The following is a 26,272-nucleotide window of genomic DNA, read 5'->3' on the forward strand; positions in this document are numbered from 1 at the left end:
GCCTGGACAAAAATGATTGTCCCCCTAGAAAAGCTTGAAAATAATTTTACTGACTGGTACTGTGCTGTGCCCGCAACCCATTTAGGCAGTTGTGACTGAGGGTACACACGAGTGATTGAAGGTGGACTCGCATCCTGTTTAAGCGGGTATGACTGAGTGCCGAGCTGACTTTTTGAAGGCTTTGTGAAAATGGAGTCAATCTGCGCCACACCGGCAAACTTTGAAGGGTCACTTGAGGACATGAAAGAAAAGGATTCACTTTGTGCTTTTTGGCAGAGCAGCAATTTGAATCGCAAATGGCTCGCCTATTGACAATTTTCTCCTCCCTCAAACTGCACCGTGTGAGAGGTGAAGTCGTGCGCTTGAGTTTTACTGATGTGGCGCTGAGGTTGCAAAGTTACAAAATGGACAAGGTCATCTGAATTCATGAGAATTGGAAGTTATCAAGTGGCAAGTTAAAATTGTTTGGAAAAATGATTGAGCATTTTTTTTTTTTTTAGAGAGGGGGGGGTAATATTCCGAGAAAAAAATGTGAAACTTCCAAGAAATACACGGAGCGTACTTAAATGTTTGTGCCAATACTTTTCGGTCGGGTTTTCAAATAAGGAGGTAGTAATTAATTGCTTTAGCAGAGATTTCCGTCATTCACCTTTGACCATTGACCTAAAGTATGCTAGCTTCTGATTGGTTAGTGTTTAGTCAGCTGATAGGGGATTAGGAAGTGTTGTCGCTTTAGCTGCTGTGTATGACGAGTAACGTTTCAATAAAGAAGGAATCCGTCTCCATCCTGCCTTTTCATTTTATAAACAGTGTCCCGTTAAGCATCAACGAATCCTCACGTTAGACTATAGCTACGCTAAATGTATTTCTTGTAAGTTTCTGATAAAGTTGCAAATTCGCCACTTTATAAAGTGGCAAATTTCCGAGTTTTTTACTCCTAATACGCCGTCGTACTTTTCTTGTGATATACACGTGAATATCATAATGTTACATGGATGTGGCCCCTTTGTCATTGCAGGTTGAAGATTTGGATTTTTCCAGCCTGCTTCACTGTGCTGTTGAGGTGGACGACTACAATGACCACGCCCCGGTCTTCATCCCGCACTTCCTTTCTCTGGGCCCCCTGTCAGAGGACGTCCCCGTGGGGACCAGCGTGGCCCGCCTGGTGGCCGGTGACTCGGACTCGGGTCAAAACCGCCAGCTGGTCTACAGCCTGTCTCCAGACTCGGACCCAGATGGGCTCTTCGCCGTGGATCAATCGGGAGTCCTGACTGTGGCCCGAGCTCTGGATCGTGAAAAGGTGGCCCAGCACCACCTGGTGGTCGTCGCCACCGACCACGGGGTGCCCGCTTTGTCGGGTAGCGCCACTGTGGAGCTCCCCCTGCTGGACGTAAACGATAACGGGCCGCAGTTTGAAGGCGTGTATGCACCGGTGGTCTTTGAAAACCTTCCCGGACCTCAGGTAGGATCACTAACTGGAGAACCAATCAAAGTAAATCCAACACAACTCGTCTATGCATGTATGACGGGTTCACACGCACATCCCGTTTGAGCACATGTGACTGAAGGTAATGTCTGGTGAATCTTTTCTCAGGTTGTAAACATGAACCAGACGTCCACGTTGCTCCGGGCGGTGGACCGCGACTCCCCTGAGAACGGCGCGCCTTTCCGTTTCGCTGTCCCCGCCGACTATCGGCACGCCAACGATTTCTACCTGAAGGACAACCTGAACGGGACGGCCACGCTGACAGCACTGCGGACCTTCGACCGCGAGCGTCAGAAGGAGTTCCTGATCCCCGTGATCATGAGCGACAGCGGCCACCCCGCCAAAACGGTCACCGCCACGCTGACCGTCGCCATCGGCGACCACAACGACCACGCGCACGTTGGTGGGGAGAAGACAATCTTCATCAACACGCACAGAGGTTAGTGCATTTTCATTGGACTGGAACACACCTGGAAGAGGTGCTTTGCAGTTTAGCATTAGCATTAGCATTGCTTGACAATCCTTAAATTGAGCGGGTTTGGTGGAGTCATCTTGAAAATGCATCTGAAATATATTCGGAGAAAAAAAAGACGAAATTCAACTTCAACATTTTTGGAACGTTTCTTTTAATCCTTCTTGAAATACTCTTAGGGGGGGGAAAAATCTGTAAATGTGCTTTAAAATTTCTCAAAAACTCATATAAATGTATCAAACAAAATTTCATGAAATATCCTGGCAAATCATTTTAAGCTTCTTGAAGTATTCAACCTCTAAAGTTATAATATATATCGAATTTCTTGGAGAGTCATTGACATTTTTTTTTAATTTTTATTATTGCATATGATTGGAAAAAAAACCTTAAAATGTCTCCTATTTTTTTTTTTTTTTAATTTGAAAACGTTTACAATATTCTTGGTTGAAAATCAATAAAAAGTTTCCCAAGTTGCAAAAAAAAATAATTCTGGAACCTTTCTGGGCTGGGCAGATTTTTTTTTAACTATTCTGTGGAAAAGTATCTATTCTTGACATTTTAAGTATTTAAAAAAATATATATATTTTTTTACAAATAACTTTGAAAACGGATTCAAAATGTCCTTAAATTCTTTAAATATTCTTGAAAAAATATTATATAGTATTGAAAAAAATCCAGTTTATTGACATTTTGAAACATTGAATATTGATATTATATATTGAAATTTATTCCGAATATTTATTTATTTGATTTTTTTGTCTTTTTTAATTGAATCTTGAGGATGGACGAATGGACGGATGGATGTTTATCTCGGCATTACTTTGAATAATTCCCCCCAAAATGTCATGAAAACTTCATCGAATATTTTTTTAAGGCCCGACAACACTGTTCCCAATTTGTGCTCACTTTCCAACTCTGGTGTCGCAATACTTTGATCCATGTAGCACAGCTGTAATCAATGAAGCTATGGCCACCAATGAAGCTCATCAGTATGCAGCAATGAAAGGCAATGACTGCATTTTGGTGGTGGTTTTCTCCCCCGATCGTTATCGTCAACATTTTCATTGTGCTCACGATTGTCCATTAACCAGCAGGTTTCCTGCTGCTCAATTTGACGCCGTTTATTGTGCCGCCGCCCGCGGGCGTCGCACCAAAGCGCCGTCTGGACAATCTGGCCGCCGTGGCAATCGAAAAACTTGCAGAAGGCCTTTGAGCCACGCATCAGTGGTGCGAGTTCATGGGTAGGGTTTCAATTGACAATTTCATATGAATAGATTAGGATTTCAAACTGAATTAAGAGGGTTGGGGTTTCAAAATTGTTTCCAAAAAAAATGTGTTTTAAGTGGTTTGAATTACGGTTTCAAAACAGGCATCAGACTTTCAAGTTAAAGATTGAAAGTAGCAGAGAGACTGATTTCGGACTTTTAAACAGGCTTGCAAGCCAGAGTTAGGGTTTGAAAGTAGGGTTTCACGCCGGTGGACTCATGTATAATTCATATTGGAAAAGCTGCAGTAACTTTTTTCAAGGCGTCTCGTTGAAGGTTATGGCCAACTCCCCAAACGATGATGATTGGCTCGCCACTTCCTGTCATGTGGCCTTCAGCACTCCTTCTTAATCTTCGCACGCTTGAAGTGATCTTGAAGACTGAAAATAGAAATTGATTTCTCAGTTTGTGGATTTGTTGTTTGTTTTTTTCCCAGGCCGTATGCCCACCACCGTGTTGGGAAAAGTGTACGCGCCTGATCCGGACGACTGGGACAACAAGACGTACGTCTTCGAGGGACACGTACCCACGTGAGTCCGTCATGCCTTTTCTCACAACAAATGACAACGTTTGGAAATGGAAATCCATACAAACCCATCTGAGGTCTTTTAAAGGGAAATGTGCCTCAAAAGCTGCAGAAAACTTTCTAGAGGATGTTCACAATACCGCTTTTTTCAGACTGTTCTTTAGTACTTTTGATATACAACATTTTCCTTTACACAATGACAACAAATTGACCTTTCTTTCTGATGTTTCAAACTGCCGCAGTGTCGCCAACTACTGTCAAGGAGGACATACTCCATGTCACTCACCGTTTTATTTATTTATTTTGCCTTAAGTATCGGTGGCTGGTATATGTTTACTATAAGTACATTATTGGTGTATGAACATTAAATAACGTACATTAGAGGCGTATATACATTGAATATGGTACATTAAAGGTGTATAGCTATTTAGTATGTTAATTTACAGGTGTATAAGCGTCAAATTTGGTACATTAGAGGTGAATAGACAAAAATGGTCAATTACATCTGCATAGACTTTAAATATGGTACATCAGAGTTGCTGTATATACGTTAAATATGGTACATTAAAGATAGCCATTTAGTATGTTCCATTAGTGGTATATAAACCCTAAATATGGTATATTAGAGTTGAATAAACAAAAAAAATGGTAAAGTAAATGTGTGTAAGCTTTAAATATGGTGCGCGTGGTACATAATGTGCAGGTATTAAATGTGGTACATTGTACCTGTATATACACACTTGACATGATGAATGAGATAAAAAAAAAATACATTTAATAAATACATTAAAAGTGTCGAAACATGGAATATGGTACATAATTAAATATGTTACATTAGAGGTGTATAAATATTAAATATGGTATATTAGAGTTGAATAAACAAAAAAAATGGTAAAGTAAATGTGTGTAAGCTTTAAATATGGTGCGCGTGGTACATAATGTGCAGGTATTAAATGTGGTACATTATACCTGTATATACACACTTGACATGATGAATGAGATTAAAAAAAATACATTTAATAAATACATTAAAAGTGTCGAAACATGGAATATGGTACATAATTAAATATGTTACATTAGAGGTGTATAAATATTAAATATGGTATATTAGAGAAATATATAGGCATTAAAATGGTATATTAGAGGAGTATAAACATTTAAAAAATGGTACATTAGAGGTGTATAACTTCAAATATGGTAAATTAGGGTCTTATAGGTATTTCACATTGTAAATTAAAAGTGCATACGACAATAAATATTGTATATTAGATGTATATGAACATTAAAAATGGTACATTAGGATGTAAAGGTAGTCCCGTTCGTAGACAGTATGCAGTGATAAAGCTGTGGAAGGTGTGATCAATGCATGCCGCCGATTGCTGATGGCGAAGCTGACAAGGAAATACGGCTTCTAGCTTCTTTGGCCGAATCGACGGCGATCCATAAGGAGCGCATTCATTAGCGCTCTTGGCCGCGATTGATGTGCGGGCCGCCAACATCTGGCCCGTATTCCACACGTCCGCGCCTGGCCTCCATCTTTGCATTATTCACACGTCCATCAATCAGCCAGTGCGAGAAACTTGGGGGATTTCTTACGCTGATTCAATTCACTGCCGCATTAAAGCAAAGATCCATCATGAGTCCGTACTTCTCAACTGACTTGTAACCTGCTCCTTATGACACGCACCCCCTTCAGTCGTCCAAAACAGCATCTGCGCCCCCTGAAAAAAGCTCAACATCCCCTAATGTGCCTCAAACAATCTTTTCCCAAACCTTTCAAGCTACGCAACTGATTTATCAGAAAGATCCTCTTCTGTATGCTCACCCAAAAAAGAGATCAAAACAAAACCCCTTATCACTTTCTTCATTGGCCTCTAAAACCTTTTCCAAAACTTTTCAAGCCACGCAACAATAATCCGGACACAGTTGACACACACTCCCCCTCATGTCAAAATGTCAAAATAAAACTCCATCACACCTATTTTTTGGGTCGGTAGCAGTTTCCCCCCCAAATATTCTAATCCATGTACCCCCTCTAACATTCCACAAGAGTTTGCCCTCAACACTTGAGAAAGTCTTGAATCACCTATTTTGTCATTTAGTAGTCTTTGCAAAATTTTTAGTCCATGTACCCCCTTCAAAATACAATTGGTACACCCCTTCACCTCTGAGCACACAACTTGAAAAAGGTCAAAAGACAGCCTGCAGGTATCAGCTATTTTATTGGTCGTTTTCCTGCACTTTTCAAGCCACTCACCCTTGTCACTTGTTTGATTAAAAAACAAGTCCAGAATGACTAAAAAATATATATATATATATCAGAGGCCACGCACCCCCTTCTACATCCCGAAAGATTTGGCACACCCTTACATCCTTATTTTATCCATCCATCCATCTGTCCATTTTCTGTACCGCTTATCCTCATGAGGGTTTTGTGCATAACTTCCTTTCACCAAAATTTTGAAGCCACGCACCCCCTTCAAAATCCTCACAGAGTTGGTGCACCCATCATTCCCTGCACACCCAGGAAAAAATGGTCAAAATCATCAACCTTTTTTTTTCTTCAATAAAAGCTATTTCACAAACTTTTCAAGCCATGTCGATTTCGTGGGCAGCCTCAGATTGCATCCTTTCCTTCCGGTTTTCTTCTTTCTTTCATTCCTTCTTCTTTATTTCTGGAATATGAAGCTTCATCTCCCGTTGATCTTTGTCAGCTTCGTAAAGAAACGATCGCTTTAACGGGAAGCACATCGTAGTTCATCGTGCCGCGCTTTCCGTGTCCTCGTGTTTTATTGGGCTGCTTCCCTCGCACCTTTTTTTTTCATGAGCAGATATAAATGCTTGCTGTCACTTAAAACCTTCCCTGTGAATCTCTCATGTGGATAAATAAAGCATCTATCAATGCATTTATTGAGTAATAGTTCACAAGTTGTTGATTTTAAAACTGCAGAAGTCTTCAAAGTATTTTTTTATGGCAGCAAAATGTGTTATGTGGCATTCAGCTGCTCCTTTTTGTTTAGTCAAATTACGTCACAATAAATTGGCATATGAATAGGGGTGTGTAGACTTTTTATAGCCACTATTTGTACAAAATAAAATGATCATTGTCAGACAATTAAGATAAACAGGATAATCCAGCAGCACATTACAATCTTGGCAACCAGTAACGTACAATACTTGAGTAAATCTACTTGGTTACTGTCCACCGCTGATGTCGAGTCTCCTCCCTAATCAAACAAAGTAATTACCTGTACGAGAAAACGTGGTCTTGGCTCGTTTGTCAGCCTTCCACCTTAGCGCCTTACTGCCGCCGTCTATCATTGTCCCGCGGGGACGTTGATTCACTGCGGGAAATGGAGTAAACACTAAAACGGGGCATAAAAGACATCGTAAAAGCGCGCGATGGAGTGTTTTCATCCCTTTTTCTGTTTTATCCTCCAAAAGGAAGCTCGGCGGGGGGCGGAGGAGGAGGAGGAGGTTGTACTTTAAAGCCTCGTTAACACCTCGTCAACGCCTCACTCGCCCGCTTCAGTTTGGCTCCAATTTTATTTGCCGTCGTTGTCGGTCCGCAGGAAAAGTTTGCAGCGCCGGCGCCATTCGTTCACACGCAAACCAAAACACGTGGTCAGAAATACATAAAAATTTAATAAATCATCATCATCATTAGCATGTTGATACACGTGTTTTAATAATGTGTGAATAGATGAATGGAAATATGAATGAAATTAAATAACACATTTGTAAATACAGTTAAAAAAATTATTGATTTGTGTAATTGATTAATACATTCATTCATTTTCTCATAGTATTCATGTCGAGCTGGATTTAAACTCAAAACAAAATACCAGCAAACAGCGAAAATGCAAAATAATACAATAACGCAAAAAAATCCAACAATGACTGAAACTGCAAACCTGGAACCCGAGATGGAGGGGGTTTGATTGTAAATTAATATCAACTAAAAAAAGAAAAGAAAATTTATTTTAATATGTCAGGTAAAATGAATACGTTATTGGATGGATGGATGGATGCCAAAGAATGAATAATGGTTAATAAAGATGATGAATGGATGATAGATGAAGGCTGGGCGGATGGACGGACGGGTGTTTGGATGGATGGATGGAGGATGGATACATAAAAAATTATGACTGGATGGATGATTGATGAACGGCTAAAAATGAATAAAGGATAAATAAAAGGTAATGGATGGATGGCTAGCTGGATGATGAATAAATTAAAGATGATGGATGGATGATGAACAGATGGATGGACATACGTACGGATGGATGGATGATGAATAAATTAAAGATGATGGATGGATGAAAAGATTGATGGATGGATGGATAAATAAATAAATAAATGATTGATGGGTGAGTCGATGGATAGTTGATGGACAGATAAACAGAGGAATATTATTTGTAGCCTTATTTTGTGTATCTTGCAATTATTTTTCATTCTTAATTAACGTGTGTGGTTGTGTGTGTGTGCGCGTGTGTGTGTGTTTCAATGCTGTGTGGTTCGGTGAGCACACGCATCACAGTAGACTTTGATTGCAGTTGATGATTTTAATTAAGAGCGTACACACACACACACACACACACACACACACACACACACACACACACACACACACACACAAGTGCAAGGTGCGCTTGAAATGATGAAAGGTCATCCTTAAAGAGAACCACGGCAGGCTCAGGGGTTTTCCTCGGTCAACGGGGTCAGCACGTCGGCGGCCCCCCGACGGCCTCGTCTCGACCTTGTCTCAACATTTCCCGTCACGCCGCTGGGCCGCAGGCGGCCACCGTTTTAATTTATGAGCGGGAGCATCCGTCCCGTAATTGGACGAGCGACGCTCTGACCCGCGGCGCCCCCTAGAGACGTTCCCGGGGCGAGACGGACGCAGACAATCGAGCCCTAATTGCTTCACGCTCGCACCCCCACAAGTGTCTGGAGGACTTTGGAGTTGTTTGGGGAGGCGGGAGAAGGTCACGCTTTGCCCAAACCGCCACGTTCACGCACAATGTTGGTGCAATGCAGCTTCAATGCCGAGGAGCAACTTTTGCAGAAGTTAATGCCAAATATGACACACTCATTGTTGACTTCTTATTGGCCGTACAAGAGTGTAGAAAAAAAAAACACTTTTGTAAATAGCCAAATGCAAGAAAGAATCAAGTAATTATCGACCAAATAGTTATGCAATTAATTCGATGAATCTCACATTAGCTTCCAATGGTGGAAAAGGTTCACATTTTGTTGTCACCTAATTGCAGATTTTTGTGTTTTGTTTTCCAGCTACTTCATCTTGAACAAGCGCACGGGTTTTGTGATCATCAAGGAGAACGCCCCGGCGGGCGACTATCAGTTCCTGGTGCGCGTGTCGGACGGCGTGTGGCCCGACGCCGTCTCCGCGGTAACGGTGCACGTACGAGAGCTGCCCGACGACGCCGTGCACAGCTCGGCCTCGCTCCGCCTTGCAGGTAAGACCCGATACGATATTACAATACATGGAGAGAAAAAAAAGTCAGATGATTCAAAAAATTTCAAACCATTCACAAAATATACAAAGGCAAAAACAGATATAAATGTATGTAAATGTGTTAGAAAATGTAAAAATTAAATATATACATTGTATAAAAATATATACAGTACAAATCTCAAAATATTAAAATACACTTTGCAAGCGACTGCTAGACACTCCTTTTTCTGTACGACCGCAATTTATGTCATTTTAGTATTATGAATGTGTTATCCAGTTTCACTACATTTTTCTTGTTTTAAAAGCACTCTCATTTTGATTTTGATTCATTAATGATGATATAAAAAAAAAAAAAAGTCTACCCAGTTAGTTGATTACTGTTCCCCATTTGGACACTGTTGCGCATTTAGGATGATGCATATTTTCGGATCTCAGGCACCTCACGCGCACACACGCACGCGCGCACACGCACCCCCCCCCCCCCCCCCCCACACACACACACTTGGGCAGACCACAGTTACCTGGTGTACGTGACAGCTACCGCCGTCTCCTCCACTTTACATTTGCCTGCGAGAAATAGGACACGGCTGAGGGGCTTTTACCATCTCTCAGATATTGAAATAGAACATTCCAAAGAGAGGCGGGCGGTTTGGCGGAGGAGAAAGGAAGGAAGGAAGGAAGGAAGGAAGGAAGGAAGGAAGGCGCCTCGTCGATGCACATAAAAGGATTTGTCTTGCGGAAGCAGCAAGCAGGTAGATGAATGTGACATGGAGCAGCCGGTGGAAACATTGCTCAGTTGGGCTGCAAGGAAAATGGAAATATACGCATGACGCCATATTTTCAGGGCTGCCCTCGGGCCTGCTTTCAGTCACGTGACCATCAGAATTGTCAAGAAAAAACTAATTTTCATTCATTAATACAGCATATAAGATTCATATTACTCAACAATTTTTTTTTTACAATTCTCTACAAAATCGCATACGTCCCATTAGGCCTATATTAAAAAAAATCCAAAATGAAAGTACGATTAATAATATATGAAATTTGTCATTAAAGTCCCTCATTTTATCTAAAGATCCACCCAAAATATATAATAACAACAACCAATGAACTCATTCACTGCCATGGACGCTTATTTTCGTTAATCCAACCGTTTACTGCCACCAACATACTGTAGAGTATATATTTTTTCACGCAGCTTGTTTGTGAAATTCACATTTGCAAAACAAACAGATCACTGCAGATGGCGACGTTGCATCACTTGGGATTTGAGATATAAATTTAACAATTCATTTTGGCATCAAAAGTTAGTCTTCTTTTTTGCTGCTTTGTAGTTTGAGGTGGCACAAAAGCAAAGCAATATGACTGTTACTGTCACTGTTCTGCTTGACATGATTCTTTTCACAAAAGCTTGTTTTCTCCACTTTTTGGTCAGAAACCAGTGTTGTTGGTGAACGCAAGCCCTGTTCTAATGCTGATTACGTAACTCTTTTCTGCCACACGTTATCCCAAAAAAACAACCCCGACAGTGCCAGCCGGTTTCGAGCATTTTAACTCATCTTTCAAGGCAAACTGAATATTGTGTTCTATGACTACATAAACATGGATACCATATGGAAGATTGGATTCCATTCTTTCATTAGAAAATAAAAGTATGATTCTACCTTATTCCGTCCTTTACTTTGAAAATAGGTCATTTGAGTGACATTGAGCGAAAATTGAAAACCAGCTTTTTGTGAAATGATACATTCTCTGCACAACAGTGAATTTGGCACTAATATTTTTTGTTTAGTGACGTTCTGGGAATTAGACTTAATGTGACAAAAGCTTTGATCATTCACGCCATCCTTGGAAACGTTCGATTTCCTAAGACGTTTTCATGTCATTTGACACACGGCAGCCTATTGAAAAAAGATACAATGCTGCCATCTGCTGGCCATAGTTAGCGGGTCTTTTGGGATTTTGCAACCCTAATGACAATGCAGCGCTGCACATACATTGCACGGCTCATTGAGAAAAAAACCCCATATCAAACGTCAATCAACGTTTTTTGGCAGCATTCATTTTGATTTTACTATACGTCATTAAACGTTTTTGGCGGTAAATGAGTTAAGAACAAAAGAAGCTGGAAACAAGCTTTTTTTCAACCGATGAAAGAGAGTCTTATATTTCTTTTCATGTGCTTAAAGTGTATTGTCACAGAACACAATATTCCGAAAACAATTGTTCTACGGCTGGCTATATGGGGAAGTCTGCTTTGAAAATGGCTGATAGTCAACGAGCTGCATGAATTCGGTGACAGCACCGTGGTTACAAATCAACTGCATTTAACAATAAGAAGGCAATTTTCCATAATCTGTCTAGTTAGAGGCGATGAACTCGTCTGGAGTGTCCTGTTAAACAATAAAAAATCAAATGTAATACTATGAGCCTCCATCCAGAGGAAAAGAAAATCATCCCCCCCAAAATCTGACTTTGAGATCATCTGGAGGTGAAAGTGTGTAAGTGCGGGTGAGTTGTGCAATAATAAGCGCTCTCATCAATTGGCTGTCAGCGTGCTGGAGTCAATGTGAAAATATTCCAGTTGCAGCCTTACTTACGGAGCGGCTTGACTTTCTAAATCCCATTCCCGGGAACAAATGCAGAATGCAATAAGCGCGCGCGACTTCACTCGCCGCCGTGAGATTAATGCAAACCGCCGACATCAACGCACAGCAGCCGCCGCCTTCGCCGCCTCACTATTTTGCTCCTCTTTGTTAAAAAGGCGGAGAAAGCACAAAGTCCTTGAAAGTCCACAAAAGCTCCCCGACGCAAGACCCGCACTTGATGAAGTGCTCCTGTTGAGAGTTTGACCTTTAAAAGGCGACACGGTCAAGTGAGATATTGCCTAAATATTTCTCTCCCTCCTGGCGAGGCGAGCGAGGATCGATACTGCAGAGAAATTGGGAAAATATCTTGTGCGCTCGTTTAATCGTTTCTGCTTTCAGTGTGCCCTTCTGTCTGTCCTGAAGGATGAAGTTCTTTTAGCCGCGGCTTAGCTTGGGAAAATTCAGCCCCGGGAGCCACTCTCACTCAGGAACATCATCTTTTTGGGAGGAATTCGGCCCCCGTAGACCCACAAAAAGTCTCAAGAAGACATGATACAGGATGTCAGCCATTTTGGTTTGAAGCAACTCCAGTATTTTCCAAAACATTTTTAGGTGTCTTAAGATTCCTCCTAGAGATTTTGCCTACCATCATTTGGGGGGAAATTCACAGATATTTTAACTTCACAGCATGAAATTTGGAAGCAGTGTCAGGATCATGAATAGATCAACTAAAAAAAAGTCTCAAAAAAACTTTCTTTGAAAGACACAGCAAGTCTAATTTTGGTTTGTCAACCATTTTACGGTTGATTTGCTGTCATCATTTTTGAACATTCTGCATCCAAAGCTATTTCCACTGAGAATGATGACGTTTGGTTGGCATGGCAATCATTAGCAGACCCACGAAAGAGTCTCGAGCAGCCATTTCCAAAAAGACACAGAAAGTCAAGACATTTTACTTCAAACCACCATTTGCATTTCTAGGTGTTTCTACTGCATTCTTCCACCGCTCGAAATGTTGTCAAAGATATCTGGTTTCACTGAGAACCATGACATTTGGTAGTCATGTCTTTTATGAGGAGACCCACAAAAAGTCCAAGTTGGCCATTTTGGGTTCACGCAGCCATTATTATTTGATTGTTTATTGTGGATATTCTGTATGCCTGCTCGTGAAGATTTTGCAACTCCAGCAACAGTTCTGAGTCCTTCGCTGTTCTTCCTTTGCATCTTGATTGGACTCTTCAATCAGTCTTTGTGCTTTTTGCCGTCTTGGCGGTCCAATCAACTTGAGCAGCAATTGAAGTAACTTGCAGCGTTGTCGTATCGCCGAGTACTTTGCGGCTTTCAAGGCATCTTTCAAAACCTCGGGAGCCTTCAAAAACCTCTTTAAAAAAGTCTTCCGCCGCAGATGCCATTTAAAATGCTTTATTTTTTTATTTTTTTTGCATTTAGAGTGTGTGTGCTGGATAATGTATTCAGATGGAGACGCAGCCTGTAGGGCGGAGAGAGCAGCAGTGTGTTTGGATGTGCGCCAGGTGCAGAGGCTGTCACAGAGTGTTAGGACTTACCAGGCTTCCCCCCGCAGCCCACTTTACTTCCGACCGTCTCCCTGTCAGCCCTCGTCCGTCCTCCTCCGCCCGGACGGACGGATAAGAGCTGACGTTTGCCGCCGACGTTCACTCGGCGCTCGTCCGACCTCCTTTTTAAGATCCTGTCTAAATTGCTCTCAGTTTACATGCATGGAATGATGGATGGATAATGCATGATAGAGGGCTCGATGCATCACAAGTTTATTGACATATGGATGGATGGATGGATGGATGATGGGTGGTTTGTTTGATATGTTGATTGGTGAATGAATTCATCAAAATCGATTTATAGCTAGACCTGTAGCGGGATAGATGGATGGATGATTGTTTTATTGTTAGATGAATTGATTGTTAGATTGATCTCCGGACTGATGGATGATGGATGGGTAGATGATTGATGGATGGATGGACAATCATGGATGGATGATAATGGCCTGATGGATGGATGGATGGGTGAATGATGGATGGGTGGATGGATGGACAAACATGGATGGATGGAGAATGGGATAGATGGACGGATGAATGGAGGGATTGATGGATAGTCACGGATGGATGGATGGAAATGGATTGACAGATGGATGGATGATGAATGAATGAATGAGCGAACGAACGCTTTGCCATTGCATTCCACCCACGAAGCTGCAACAAGCGGCGTGTCCCATTATTATTGTCCACACGCACAAGTTGTCATGCATTTATTATGAGCCGCGTCCAAATACTTTTGTCCGCCTGCTGCTTGTTTTTGTTTGTTCTTTGCCAAACGTGGCTGATGAAAGAAGACAGTCAGGACTGGCGGATGATGAATGAAGGATGAAACGCTCCCTCGAATTTTACACTCCACTTCTCTCTGACTTGTTGAGGACTCTCACCAGTGTGTGTGTGTGTGGGTGTGCGTGCGTGCGTGCGTGTGCGTGTGTGTGTGCGTGCATGCGTGTGACTAAAGCTTGCCGCATCTCTCCCAGCTGAGGAAGTGTCTTTGATGCGTGCCTTTCCTCTGATATCCTTGTTTTTCTCTCAGTGGGGGAAAAAAGAAGACAAAAACAAAAGCGGCGCAGTCATTTATGCCGATTCCTTGTTACATTCCATTCATTTTGATTCATAAGAGAATGTTTGTGTACACGCGCGTTTCACTTAAGACAATTTCTACACGGGGCTTGATGAAAGCCTCCCGTGTAGCCTGTCAATCAATAGACGACAACAAAGATCGCGCTGCGTGTCAATTAGCTGTCAAGAGAAACAAACAATCAAATTAGGCCTGCTGTTGTTTTTTTCTTTCAAATACGGCATTTAGTCTTGCTCCTCACTGGCTCGTTGTCCTCTTTCAAAGAAGCCCTTTGGTTTTTTGCTTGCTTTTTCACTCTTTGGCTTCATTTGTCCTTCGTCAAAACCAAAAGGAGCAAAAGAAAGAAGCGCACATGCAAAGTGGACGGGAAAAGAGTTTCCAAGCTTGTCTTTAAAGCCTACTTTGAAACTTAAACATGAATAACATTAACATGAATAACCCTGACTTGAAAGCCTACTTTGAAACTGTAACTCAGGCTTGAAATCTTAAGCAAGTCTTCAAACCCTACTTTAAAAAGCCTAATCCCGACTAAAAGCCCGACTCGGAAACCATAACACAAGCTTAAAACGCTAACTTGAAGCATTAACTCTGGCTTGAAACCCAAATTTGAAATCCAAACTCGAAACGCTAACCCTGCTTAGAAGACTAACAAAGCCTAACTTGAAACCCTGAAGAGAACCCTACATTGGCGGCAATGGTGTCTTCATTTTCACAACCTATCCCTGACTTGCATGGCCAACATCGCGGCGGTGAATAAAACATGACTTGACTGGTCTCTGGGTCTCTGCGCTTGTGATTGGAAATTAAGCTGCTAAATTGTCCGGAGTGTAATCACCTTGAGCTGGTGCATTTACATATTCGCACACACACACAAACATTCCAAACAACAAGAAGCCTTTTTTAATAATTCATCCATATAGCTTTGGTTTTATTGAATTCAAATGTTTTCCGAAATGGCTTTGCTTCAACACGAGTGCAATTGGTGCTCCAGCATGAGATTTTTTTTTTTAAGTCAAAAAGTTTCTTTACCATATGTTTTATGTGGCCCAACTCGTCTAAACACGACATTGTGATTAATAATGCGTTTGCGGAGAATGAATTAAGCAGCAAAATCCATCTCAGGGGGCAGCCATTTTGCAAATGTCACATGACCGAACACAGAAAACAGGTGAGCACTGATTGGTTGTTAGCTGAGCCCTTTCGTTCTGTGATGTCATGTTCAGTCGACAGCAAGTGACAAAATGGCCGCCCCTGAGATAGATGTTACTACCACTTTGTCAATTGGAGTTGTTTTTATTGAGATGAAATGTGTCCAATTACTTTTTTACTTTAAATTTTAAAGAAAAGAAAAGTACATTTCTCATCATCACGTTCCTTTTTTTTTCTTTCAAAAATGTATGTGATATTTAATTGGTGTTTGAGTAAATAAGGGGAAAAAACTTTCTTTGCATCAGATTCCGCCTTTTTATCAAAGACATTCTTGTTCTTGTAACGATTACATGTTTAATTGCCGTTTGAATTATTAGGGGGGAAAGTATAACTTCCTTCTCGTTAGATTACGTCTTTTTAATGTATTTTTTTTTTGTCAATGCGTGTCAGACATGACGGCCAAGGAGTTCATGGAGCCGCGGGGCAAGCAGCGCAGCCGTTACGAGCTGCTGTCCGACTTCCTGTCAGAGATGCTGTCGGTGTCGGCGTCCGACGTCAACGTCTTCGGCCTGAGCGACGTCCCCGGCCGCATGCTGGACGTGCGCTTCGCCGTGCACGCGGGCGGCAGCGCCACCTTCCTGCAGCCCGAGAAGATGCATGGATATCTGGCGGCACACAAACAGAAGGTCGGTTGGATCCTGATGGCAAGTGGGACTTTCAATACAAAAATTTGAAATGAAAAAGAATAGTGATAATACAATTAATGTAAAATTACGCAAAATGCTAAGCTAACCTAGCAGTCAGATCAATGTACTATAACAGCAGCTATAAAAACTAACTTGAATCACTAACCCTGACTTAAAACCTGACTTTTAAACTCAAACCGAGGCCTTAAACCCTACTTTGAAAGACCATTTTGAAACGCCTGGCTCCAAATCCTACTTTGAAACCATAACCCTGGTTTCTAGCCGTAATTTGAAATAATAACCCTGACTTAAAATTTCATGCTGATGGTCGCCTTTAGTTGAAACCCTACTTTAATGCTGGCTTGAAACACAAAGCTTGACTTCTAACCTGACGTTGAAACCCCAAACCACCTGTCTTGAAACTCTAACCATGACCTAAAATGCTACCAAACAGGAGCACTGGCTTTAAACTCTAAGCTTGTCTTCAAACCCTAATTTGAAACCTTAAACCTCACTTGAAATCATAACACTGACTTGAAACCCTGCTTTGAAGCTCTGTAACACTGGCTTGAAACTTTAACTTTGTCTTTGAAACACACTATGAAACCCTAACTTGGAATTTAGAAACCCTAAGGTGAAGTCCTACCGCTGACTTAAAACCTTACTTTGATACCTTAACTCTGACTTGACCATAACACTGACCTAAAACCATAACCTTGTCATGGAATCATACTTAGAAACCCTAACCCTGACAATTAATTTGAAACACTAGTCCCGCCTTAAAAAAAACCCTCTTAGAGACCATAATACCAGTTTGAAACCATAACTTGAAGCGTTGGCCTGATTTAAAACCCGAATTTGAAACCCCAACTATGACTTCAAATCCTAATCCTAATTTAAAACTGTCAGGTTCAGTCAGCCCACAACATTTAATAAACAATAGACAAGGAAGGAAGACAAGAGACTTAGATTATTTTTACTCGCAAGGAGAACGGACAGAGATGTGCTCAGTTACAATCTCCAACCCGCTCTGAGGCACACTCTCCCGAATCCTCTCTTTTGATTTTTTTTTTTTACTCGGCGTTCCAACAACAAAATGTTTCAGTCCTTATCTTGTGATAAGGGCGCAGTTCCTGTTCTGCGACTGCAACAGCATGAGTCATGCTTTGCAATACTATAAGAGTAAATGTGGGATAACTTATGTACATTTATTCTAACAAAAGCCCAATTTTGAAACTGTAACACTGGTTTGAAACCTTAAACTAATCTCCAAACTCCGTTTTAAAATACTATTAGTGTCTTGAAACCCCAATTTGAAAACCTAGCATGAACCACCAGTCTCGACTTGAAACCCTACTTTGATCATGTAGCACCATCTTGAAAACCCTAAAATTCTCTTCAAACCCCAACCTGGCTTGGCTCGAAATCACAACCCTGGCTTCAAACCATACATTTTCAACCTTAACCCTAAATCCATTCCCCATCCTGGCAGCGGCGCAGACGACATCATTTCTTAAACCCAGAATTCTGCTTTTTGACTTTCCAGGGACAGAAATGACTTCAATTTTTGCCTTCCTTGCAGCTTCAGTCCTTCCTGCAGGTGCGGGTCTACCAAGTGCGCGTGGATGAGTGCCCGCAGTCGGAGTGCGGCGGGGCGGGCGGCTGCGCCAACGCGGTAGACGTCCGAGACGCGGCCACGGTGGTGGACTGCGGCTCCATGAGTTTGGTGACGGTCACGGTGGAGGCGGCCGCCGTCTGCGCCTGCCCGGGTCGCCAGCAGATTCATCAGCCCTGCGACGCTTACCCCGTCAACCCCTGCTTCAATGGGGGCGTGTGCGTGGACACCCAGCATGGCTACAGGTTCGTGGGGGCCTTGCGGCTTATTTCTAATTATTATTTCAATTAGAGTAATGGACTTCTTCTTTTTTTTTTTGCTTTGTGTTTTTTTTTTTCTGGATTTTTTTTTTCAAAGCCTTTCTGTCGATTTCTATTGTGCCAGATGGTAGTTGTCGAATAAAACTTGCAAGAGGAGTTTGCGCATTAATCATACGACACATACGTACATTGTGTGTGCGTGCTTGACCAGATGTGTTGCACACTTTTATTTCCTCTGTGGATTCCTTGTAGTTGTTTTATTTATTTCTACACATACTATAACAGCAAGAGCATTAACCATGATAGTATGTGTCTAAGACTCCCATTAACTATATTGAGTTAGTGGATTATTTCCATTCTTTTTATTTATTTATTTTGAGAACGGTGGTTGCCTTGGAGTTTTTTTTTTTTTTTTTTTTACTGTATGGATAATATCTTGTCCTGCTTTTTCACAGCAAGCGCCGAGCTTATGAAAGAGCGCTTTACCGCATTGTCATGCGTTTGCAGAATACATTTCGTTGATGCGTTGGTGAGTGGCAAATGTCAGTGTAATTATAATCACAAAAGCGGGAGCCCCCTGTGGTCAGCGCTCGCCAGCGCACCTTTTTGTCACAGAAACTTGCTGGCCTGCTACGCCGCACACACATCAATAATTCATAGCAAGTCATCAAGTCCCGAGCGGTTGCCACTTTTGTCTGGAATTAGACGGACCCTCGCTGCTGCCCGGCTTATTATTTTTTGAACGCAAACAAATGCCACCAGCGGCTCGGAGGCCACGGCGAGCATGTCAACGTGATTGGAGGGGGATTATGGGTAATGGAGTTCATCAAAACAAGCAGGGAGGACTCTCAGAGCAGGATGTGACACAGGATACAAATTTCATACCCTGCTGAAGCAGCGCGTGGCTCATCATCCGAGGAGGTTTTATCGGAACACCTTGCGTCAAGTGAGCAATTTGTCGCCATGGAAACACTGCAGTGTCGTGTTATACAGTTTTCTATTTCTTTTATTGTGCTTTGGAGCGCAAGTAATTCTTCCTAGCAACAAATATGACCAACTTGTAGTGATGGACAAATGAAGCTTGATGAAAACTTCATGAAGCAATTGTGATATTTTTTGTCTCCTCCAGATGGCACTCAAGATGCAGTGGAAATGTCATCAGTTTTCATTGCACTAGCATTTATAATGAAACCAAGAGCACCATCTGGAGGAGTAAAACGTATTGCAAGTGCTTCATGAGGCTTCATTTTTCCCATCACTACATAACATTATTGGGCATTACGGTTTGAACAACTTTTCTGTAGTCAACTTTAATGTGATGAACGTCGAGTTGAAATCAATCGATAAGATCATTGACATATTTACAGCACGGTGCAACGGTCGCGAATGTCGCTTTCAGTGTTGCGTTTTCGGTGCCCGTTGCATCGTATGATTTCGACGACGATTAAAGTCATCGTTATCATAGAGCTGTTGTCTGTGCATTTTGGCGACAAAGATGGAGTTTCACTTTGTGCCTCGACTATGATCATTTTTTTAAGACTAGCGGCGATCGGAATCACCAAAGCTAGCAAGGCTAACTGCTATGCCCGTCCTCAGCCAGGTTATTTTGGTACTCTGGGACCTGCATGGACGCATGAAGACCGTCACCTTGTTTTTTTTTTTTTTTTTTTTTTTTTTAAGAGCTCAGTATTGTTCATTCGGAAATGTCATCATCATTGCTCTTTTTTTTTTTTTTTTTTTTTTTTTTTTTTTTTTTTTTTTTTTTTTTTAAATATATATATATATATATATACACATATATACATACATATATACATATATACATACATACATACATACTTTTTTTTTTTTTTTTTTTTGTGTGTGTGGGTGAGTATGTGTGTGTGCGTGCGTGCGTGCGTGTGTTTGTTAGCTCACCAGAAAACCTATTAGAAAAAAAAATCTTATACCGTTCACCTAAATCGAACACCAGGAGACCCGAGGGGACCGAAGAAAACCAAGGAAGGTGAAATCCAGCACCGACCAGACACCCCCCACCAGAACTCCTCCCCAGCCCAAGAAACATCCAGACCCCAACAAATCCAAAAAACATAAAGTCAGGGAGGCCTCAAGAGACCAACGGAGAGACCGAGAAAAGGAAGGAAGGACAGACGAAGCCGCGTGAGATCCGAGACACCAGCCTCCACCGATTCAATAACCTGAGGAGGAAACAGATTGTGTCTGAGTTTCGGTAGATGCTGGTGTGGTGGATCTGGCATGCATGAAAATCTCCACCAAAGAGGGGAGCCGTCGACCCCCGCCGGAACAGAGCAAGCGCAACACCTCAGGGCCCCCCAGGCCGCGGCAGCGCCAAAGGACGACCCCCGGGCCCCACCAGGGCCACCGGCCGGAGAGCAAACCCAGGAGCAGGAGCGCCCCCCGCCCCAACACGGCCCGCGCCCCCGGCCCAACGCAGCAGGACGGGGCACTGCAGGCCCACCAGGCACCCCACCGGCCCCCAACCCCCGCCCCCCCCACCACCCCCCGCCCCCCATCCACCCCCCGCCACCCACCCCAACCCAGCCCCAGCCGCCCCCATGCCCCCAATCCCCCAGACACCCCCCACCCCCAGCACCCCCCCACCCCGCAACCCCCACCACCGCCCCCCCCCCAACAAAGCCGCCCCCCCCCCCCCGACCCCACCCCGACCAACCGGCAGCCCCCCAACCCCCGACCCCCAGCCCCCGGGGACCACCCGCACCCAGGCACCGGCGCCGAAGAGGGGCCGGACAGCGGAGCGGAGAGGGCAGCCGCGCCCACCCCACCCCCCGCCGTGTGGAAGGACGGAACACCGGGGGCAGAAGGGGGAGATGGGGGCACCGGAGGGCGGCCGACACCCCCGAACCCCAGGCCCAGCGGGGGAAGGCCCCGGTCGTCACCCCAGCGTTCTTTGTGAAAATTAACCCCTGTTACTGAGTCCGCCAGCTCGCGGACTGGCGAACTCTACCCCTAAACCGTGAATGTGACCCCACCCAGTGTATATACAAGTGTGTGTGTGTGGTGCATTAAAATTAGGAGCAGGTGAACCGGAGCCGATGGAAATGATATTCCCACGCTCCGATCCACCCGCCACCCAAGCATGTTGCTGAGTGTATGTGGTGCATTAAAAAAAATAGATAGGGCGGGGGGGGGGGGGGGGGGTGGCGACACGGACAGGGGACCGCAGCACTGCTCTATACTGCGGCCCCCAACCGATGGCACCCCCACAAGCCCCCAAGCCCCCCCCCCCACCCACAAGTTGTGTGGTGTATTAAAATTGGAGGGGAGTTGTAGGGTGAAGACGGTGTTTCCACCCTACCCCACCCCCCAAAGTGTGTTATGTGCCCTATATGTCTATAAAAGTGTATTGTGCAAACCTAGTGTAGTGAGTTAAGAGGTGTGACCAGCGGGGCCCCCCCCAACCGGGCGGGGGCAGGAGGCGCACCGGCCCACCAAGCCCCCACCCACCCCACCAGGACCCCGGCGGGCATATGGGACCCGTCCGGCGGGGCGATAGGGCTCGCCCCCCGGATACTGGGTCCCGCCCGAGGTGTCAGGACGCCCACCGGAGCGGGGCGGGCACGACACCAAACCCCAGCCACCCCCGCCGGCCCCCATAGCACCGAGACCCGGGCCATGGATGGAGCCCCCGGCCCAGGGGAGGGGAAGGAAGGCGTACCGGGGAAGGGGAAGGGAGGAGGGAAGGGGACGACAAGAAGGGCAGGGGGCAGCGGCAGGGACGCAAGGAGAGGGGGAGAGGAGGAGGAAGGGCGACGAGGGAGAGGGGACAGGGAGGCGGAGGACGGGCGGGGAGAGGCGAGGAGGGAGAGGCAGCAAGGGGGAGGAAGGGGGAGGGGAGAGGGAACCACCGGGCACCCCGGCGGCCCACAGGCCCCGAACCGCGTCGCCGGGCCCAGAGCGACGGACCGCGCCGGAACGGCGCCGCCCCCGACACCAGGGAAAGCCCCGCAACGCAGCACCCCCCAAGAGACCCAGGGAACGGCCAAGACGCAGCCGCCACCCAGCAGCCAACAGAGGGGGAGACCCGCCCACTCCCCGCCAGGGGGGACAGCACCCACAGAATTAACCCACTGGCATGCCGTGAATCCGAATATCAACCCCTGGTGCCCATCGGAGGTGAATCCGCTCGATCCCGCTGGCAGCAGCCGGGTTCCTGACTATGGAAACACAACCATTAGTTACAAATTGCCTAATACAGAAACATCAATGCCAGTTATAACGCTGCTGTGGCTCTCGCTAACAGGCAGAATTAAAATCCAAGTTTAGGTTAAAAAATTCTATATACGTAGACCATGTTTCTTTAAATTTTGACATTTGGTTTTTATTTGAGGCAGATATTTTTTCCATTAAAATATGATTTATGAGGAGGTTAGACCATTGGTCGATATTCAAAGTTTGTTTATTTTTCCAGTTAACAAGAATTGTTTTTTTTGCGATAGTAAGGGCTACAAGTATAGATTGAAATTGTTTATGTGGTAAGTCAATTGTTGTTAAGTCACCTAGCAAACACAAGTTTGGAGAGAACGGTATCCTACAGTCCAAGACAGCGGAAAGTTTTTCTAAGACTTTAGTCCAGAAACACATAACCGGAGTACATAACCATAAAGCATGAAAATAAGTGTCTGTAGTGTTTTGTAAACACTGGAGACAAATGTCGGAGTCTGAGAGTCCCATTTTCTTCATCATATATTGAGTAATGTATGTTCTGTGAATAATTTTATATTGGATAAGTTGTAAATTTGTGTGTTTTGTCATTTTAAAAACATTTTCACAAACTTGAATCCAAAAGACAGATTCCGGAGCTATAGACAAGTCTGTTTCCCATTTTGAGATGGGTAAAGACGTTTTATCAGTATATGAAAGTAACTTATATATTTTTGAGAGTTTTTTTGTTGTTGTTGGAGAAAGCTTGGTAATATCTTTAGCTAAAACAGGCGGTTGGAGCGTACCCTGGAGTGTTGGAATTTGTTTCTTTATCATACTTTTAACTTGCAAATAATGTAAAAAGTTTCCGTTTTTTATTTTATATTTTTGGAGCAAGGATGTATATGATATAAACATATTATCTGAGAAGAGATGGTGGAGATGTGTAATTCCTTTCTGCTCCCACACATTCAAATAAAACGATTGGTTGTTAATTTGAAAGTCGGGGTTATGCCATAGGGGAGAAAGCCCGCTGGGCTCCACTTTGGCTTTTGTCATTTCTAGTGCCTTCCACCAGGCAGTCAGGGTGGCGGAAATCATTGGATTTTTAAAGCAGTTATGGCGCTTAATCGATGTTGTAATAAAGAGTAAATCTAGGAGTCTGAGGTTATTACAATCCTTCTGTTCTAGTTCCAGCCAACAGTTAGTATCTCTATTGGGTTGTGCCCATAAAATAATATATTGTAGCTGGTTGGCTATATAATAGTGCATAAAATTTGGTGCCTCTAGACCTCCTTTGGATTTATTTTTCTGAAGAGTAGATAGACTAATCTTTGCTTTTTTTTTTTTCCAGTAAAATTTTGTAACGGCTGAGTCCAACAACTGGAACCAGTTAGCCGTAGGTTTAAATGGAATCATTGAGAAAAAATAGTTTATTTTGGGTAAAACTTTCATTTTAATAGTGGCTATTCGTCCTATTAGAGAAATAGGAAGATTATTCCAGCGCTCCAAGTCACTATAAATGCTATCCAGAAGTGGAGTGAAATTTAAATGAACTAAATCAGTTAATTTAGGTGAGATTTTTATGCCTAAGTATTTTAAATTACCTATAGGAAATGAGTAGTATGGGTCCTGGCTTGCAGGGTTCCATGAATTTTCTGTAATAGGTAGAAGTGTTGATTTTGTCCAGTTAATAGAATAGTCTGATAACTGTGAGAATTTAGTTATTAAGTTAAATACTTCCCCTAATGAAATAGCAGGCTTTTCTAAATAAAGTAAAATATCATCGGCATATAGATTAATTTTATGTTCTGTTACCCCAGAGTGAATTCCTTGAATCATTCTTTCCTGGCGTATGGCTAATGCAAGCGGTTCAATAAATATTGCAAATAATAAAGGCGACAGTGGGCATCCCTGTCTTGTGCCTCTCTGTAGAGTAAAACTCTTAGATATAATCCCATTAGTAGTAACAGTAGCTTTAGGAGAATCATATAATACTGACACCCAGTGAATAAATGACTTCCCAAAGCCAAATTTATTTAAAACAGCAAAGAGGAAGGACCAGTTAACTTTATCAAAAGCTTTTTCTGCATCCAATGATATAATAACTGCCTTTTTATCATGCCGCTGTGACATACTAATAAGGTTAAAGAGCCTTCTAATATTATTAGTAGAGTGACGCTCTTTAATAAAGCCTGTTTGGTCGCTATGAATGATTGTCGGGATTACTGTTTCTAATCTAGATGTAAAAGCCTTAGTGATAATTTTAATATCAGTGTTAATTAGTGAAATCGGACGGTAACTTGATGGAAGGGTGGGGTCTTTTTCTGGCTTTAATAAAAGTTTAATTGCTGCTGTATTCATGTGTGGGCGTATGTGACCATTAGTTTTAATTTCTGTTACTACTCTTAAGAATAGTGGAGCAAGCATTGACCAGAAGTGCTTTAGAAATATAGCCGGATAACCATCAGGGCCGGGTGCTTTGCCATTTGGCATACTATCTAGAGCACTGTACAACTCGTTTATAGTAAGTGGTGCATCTAACATATCTTTATATTCAGTAGTTACCTGAGGTATACTTAAGCTACTGAGGAATGCCTCAATATGCTCTGGGTTAGGTTTATTAGTTTCTGAGTATAAATTGTGATAATAATTATAAAAAATTTGATTAATTTCTTCTGGTGATTGTGTACATTCACCAGTTGTACCTTTAATAGCCGTTATAAGCGATTTTTCCCGATTACGTTGAAGTTGGTTTGCAAGAAATTTACCTGATTTGTTATTATATTCAAAGTTGTTGTATCTCAATTGTTGTATTATAAACTCTGTCTTTTTAGTTAACATACCGTCACCTTGTTGGCTGGACATTTTGTCAGCAGATGTCCCATATGAAAAGGAGATACAAAAAGACATGATAAGCCATTATTTGACTTCAAGCTTCAAACGATGACGCAGAGTAGTCGACTAATCGGTTCAATCTCTAGGGGTATATGCCACGGAGGAGGCGGGACTTCCGACTTCCTGGTTTTCACACATCAGCTTTGTTTCCGTTTCCTGTTTGCGACGTGTGGGCACGCGTTCCAGTTCTTGCGCTTCCGCCTTTGTGCTCCTCGGTTGCGCGTTCCCGTCGACGGGTGCGAGTGTGTCGTGTGTCTGTCTCCCTGGGTGCGCAGGGGTGGGGATGCGAGTGTTGGAACGCGGCCATCAGTGGCCGCTAATTTGTCAATTTGACAAGTCGGAAGTCCGTGGCATCTACCCCAAAGGGTAGAAACACGCATGCTTGTTTTTCCCGCTGTTGCTGTTTTGGGAGTGATTTCATTTGCTCATGCCAATCTCCCTGTAAAGCCCTCTGCCCTGCATCACCATGGAAGTAAACGTCATTGTGAGGGAAATTGGTTGGAGCTCATTTTCGATTATTATTTGTAATGGGCTTTGGGACACAAATGAAAATGTCCCACAAATTCTGCCAAGCAACAAACGTAACCAAGAGCAATTTTGACAATAATACGTAGAGCCAGCAGATGGCCTTTTCTCTCCCTCACCCTTTTTCTTCTTCTGGAAATTCAATAAAAAAGCGAGTCTTGGTGCTGCCCAATGCCATTTTGCATGCTTTTTCAAAGTGTCCAAAGTTTTGCACTCAAGGTCTGCGAGTCTTTTAGGTCCCAGCAGAGCGCCATGTGTGCTTCTGGCTGCCTGTCTCGCCACTGAGGCTTCAAAGTGCGACTGGGCACTATTTAAATGACATTTTTAACAATAAATGTGTAGAATGTGTGTGCGTGTGCGAGGCCCTTCACGGTGTTTATCCAGGAAGTCGTCCTTGCGACCAGTCAGCCATTGGCAGTCAGTGTCACCGGCCTTGAGTTGTGCTCCTCAGGGACTTTTAGCGCCAACAAACACTGAAGCTCATGCATAATG

At 43.3% G+C, this 26,272-nt stretch overlaps 1 protein-coding gene across 1 annotated transcript in view; it reads left to right on the top strand.

Moving 5' to 3' along the window:
* Positions 1–26,272, top strand: part of LOC147176593 (neural-cadherin) — a 222,590-nt gene that overhangs the window by 140,160 nt on the left and 56,158 nt on the right. The window contains 6 exon segments of the mRNA XM_086071071.1: positions 1,019–1,462; positions 1,595–1,925; positions 3,660–3,753; positions 9,045–9,229; positions 16,065–16,300; positions 17,883–18,160. Coding sequence (XP_085927197.1) covers positions 1,019–1,462; positions 1,595–1,925; positions 3,660–3,753; positions 9,045–9,229; positions 16,065–16,300; positions 17,883–18,160 — 1,568 coding nt within the window.

The sequence above is a fragment of the Leptonotus elevatus genome, chromosome 3 (assembly GCF_054856555.1).
Source record: "Leptonotus elevatus isolate MCC_2025b chromosome 3, RoL_Lele_1.0, whole genome shotgun sequence".
NCBI classification, from domain to species: domain Eukaryota; kingdom Metazoa; phylum Chordata; class Actinopteri; order Syngnathiformes; family Syngnathidae; genus Leptonotus; species Leptonotus elevatus.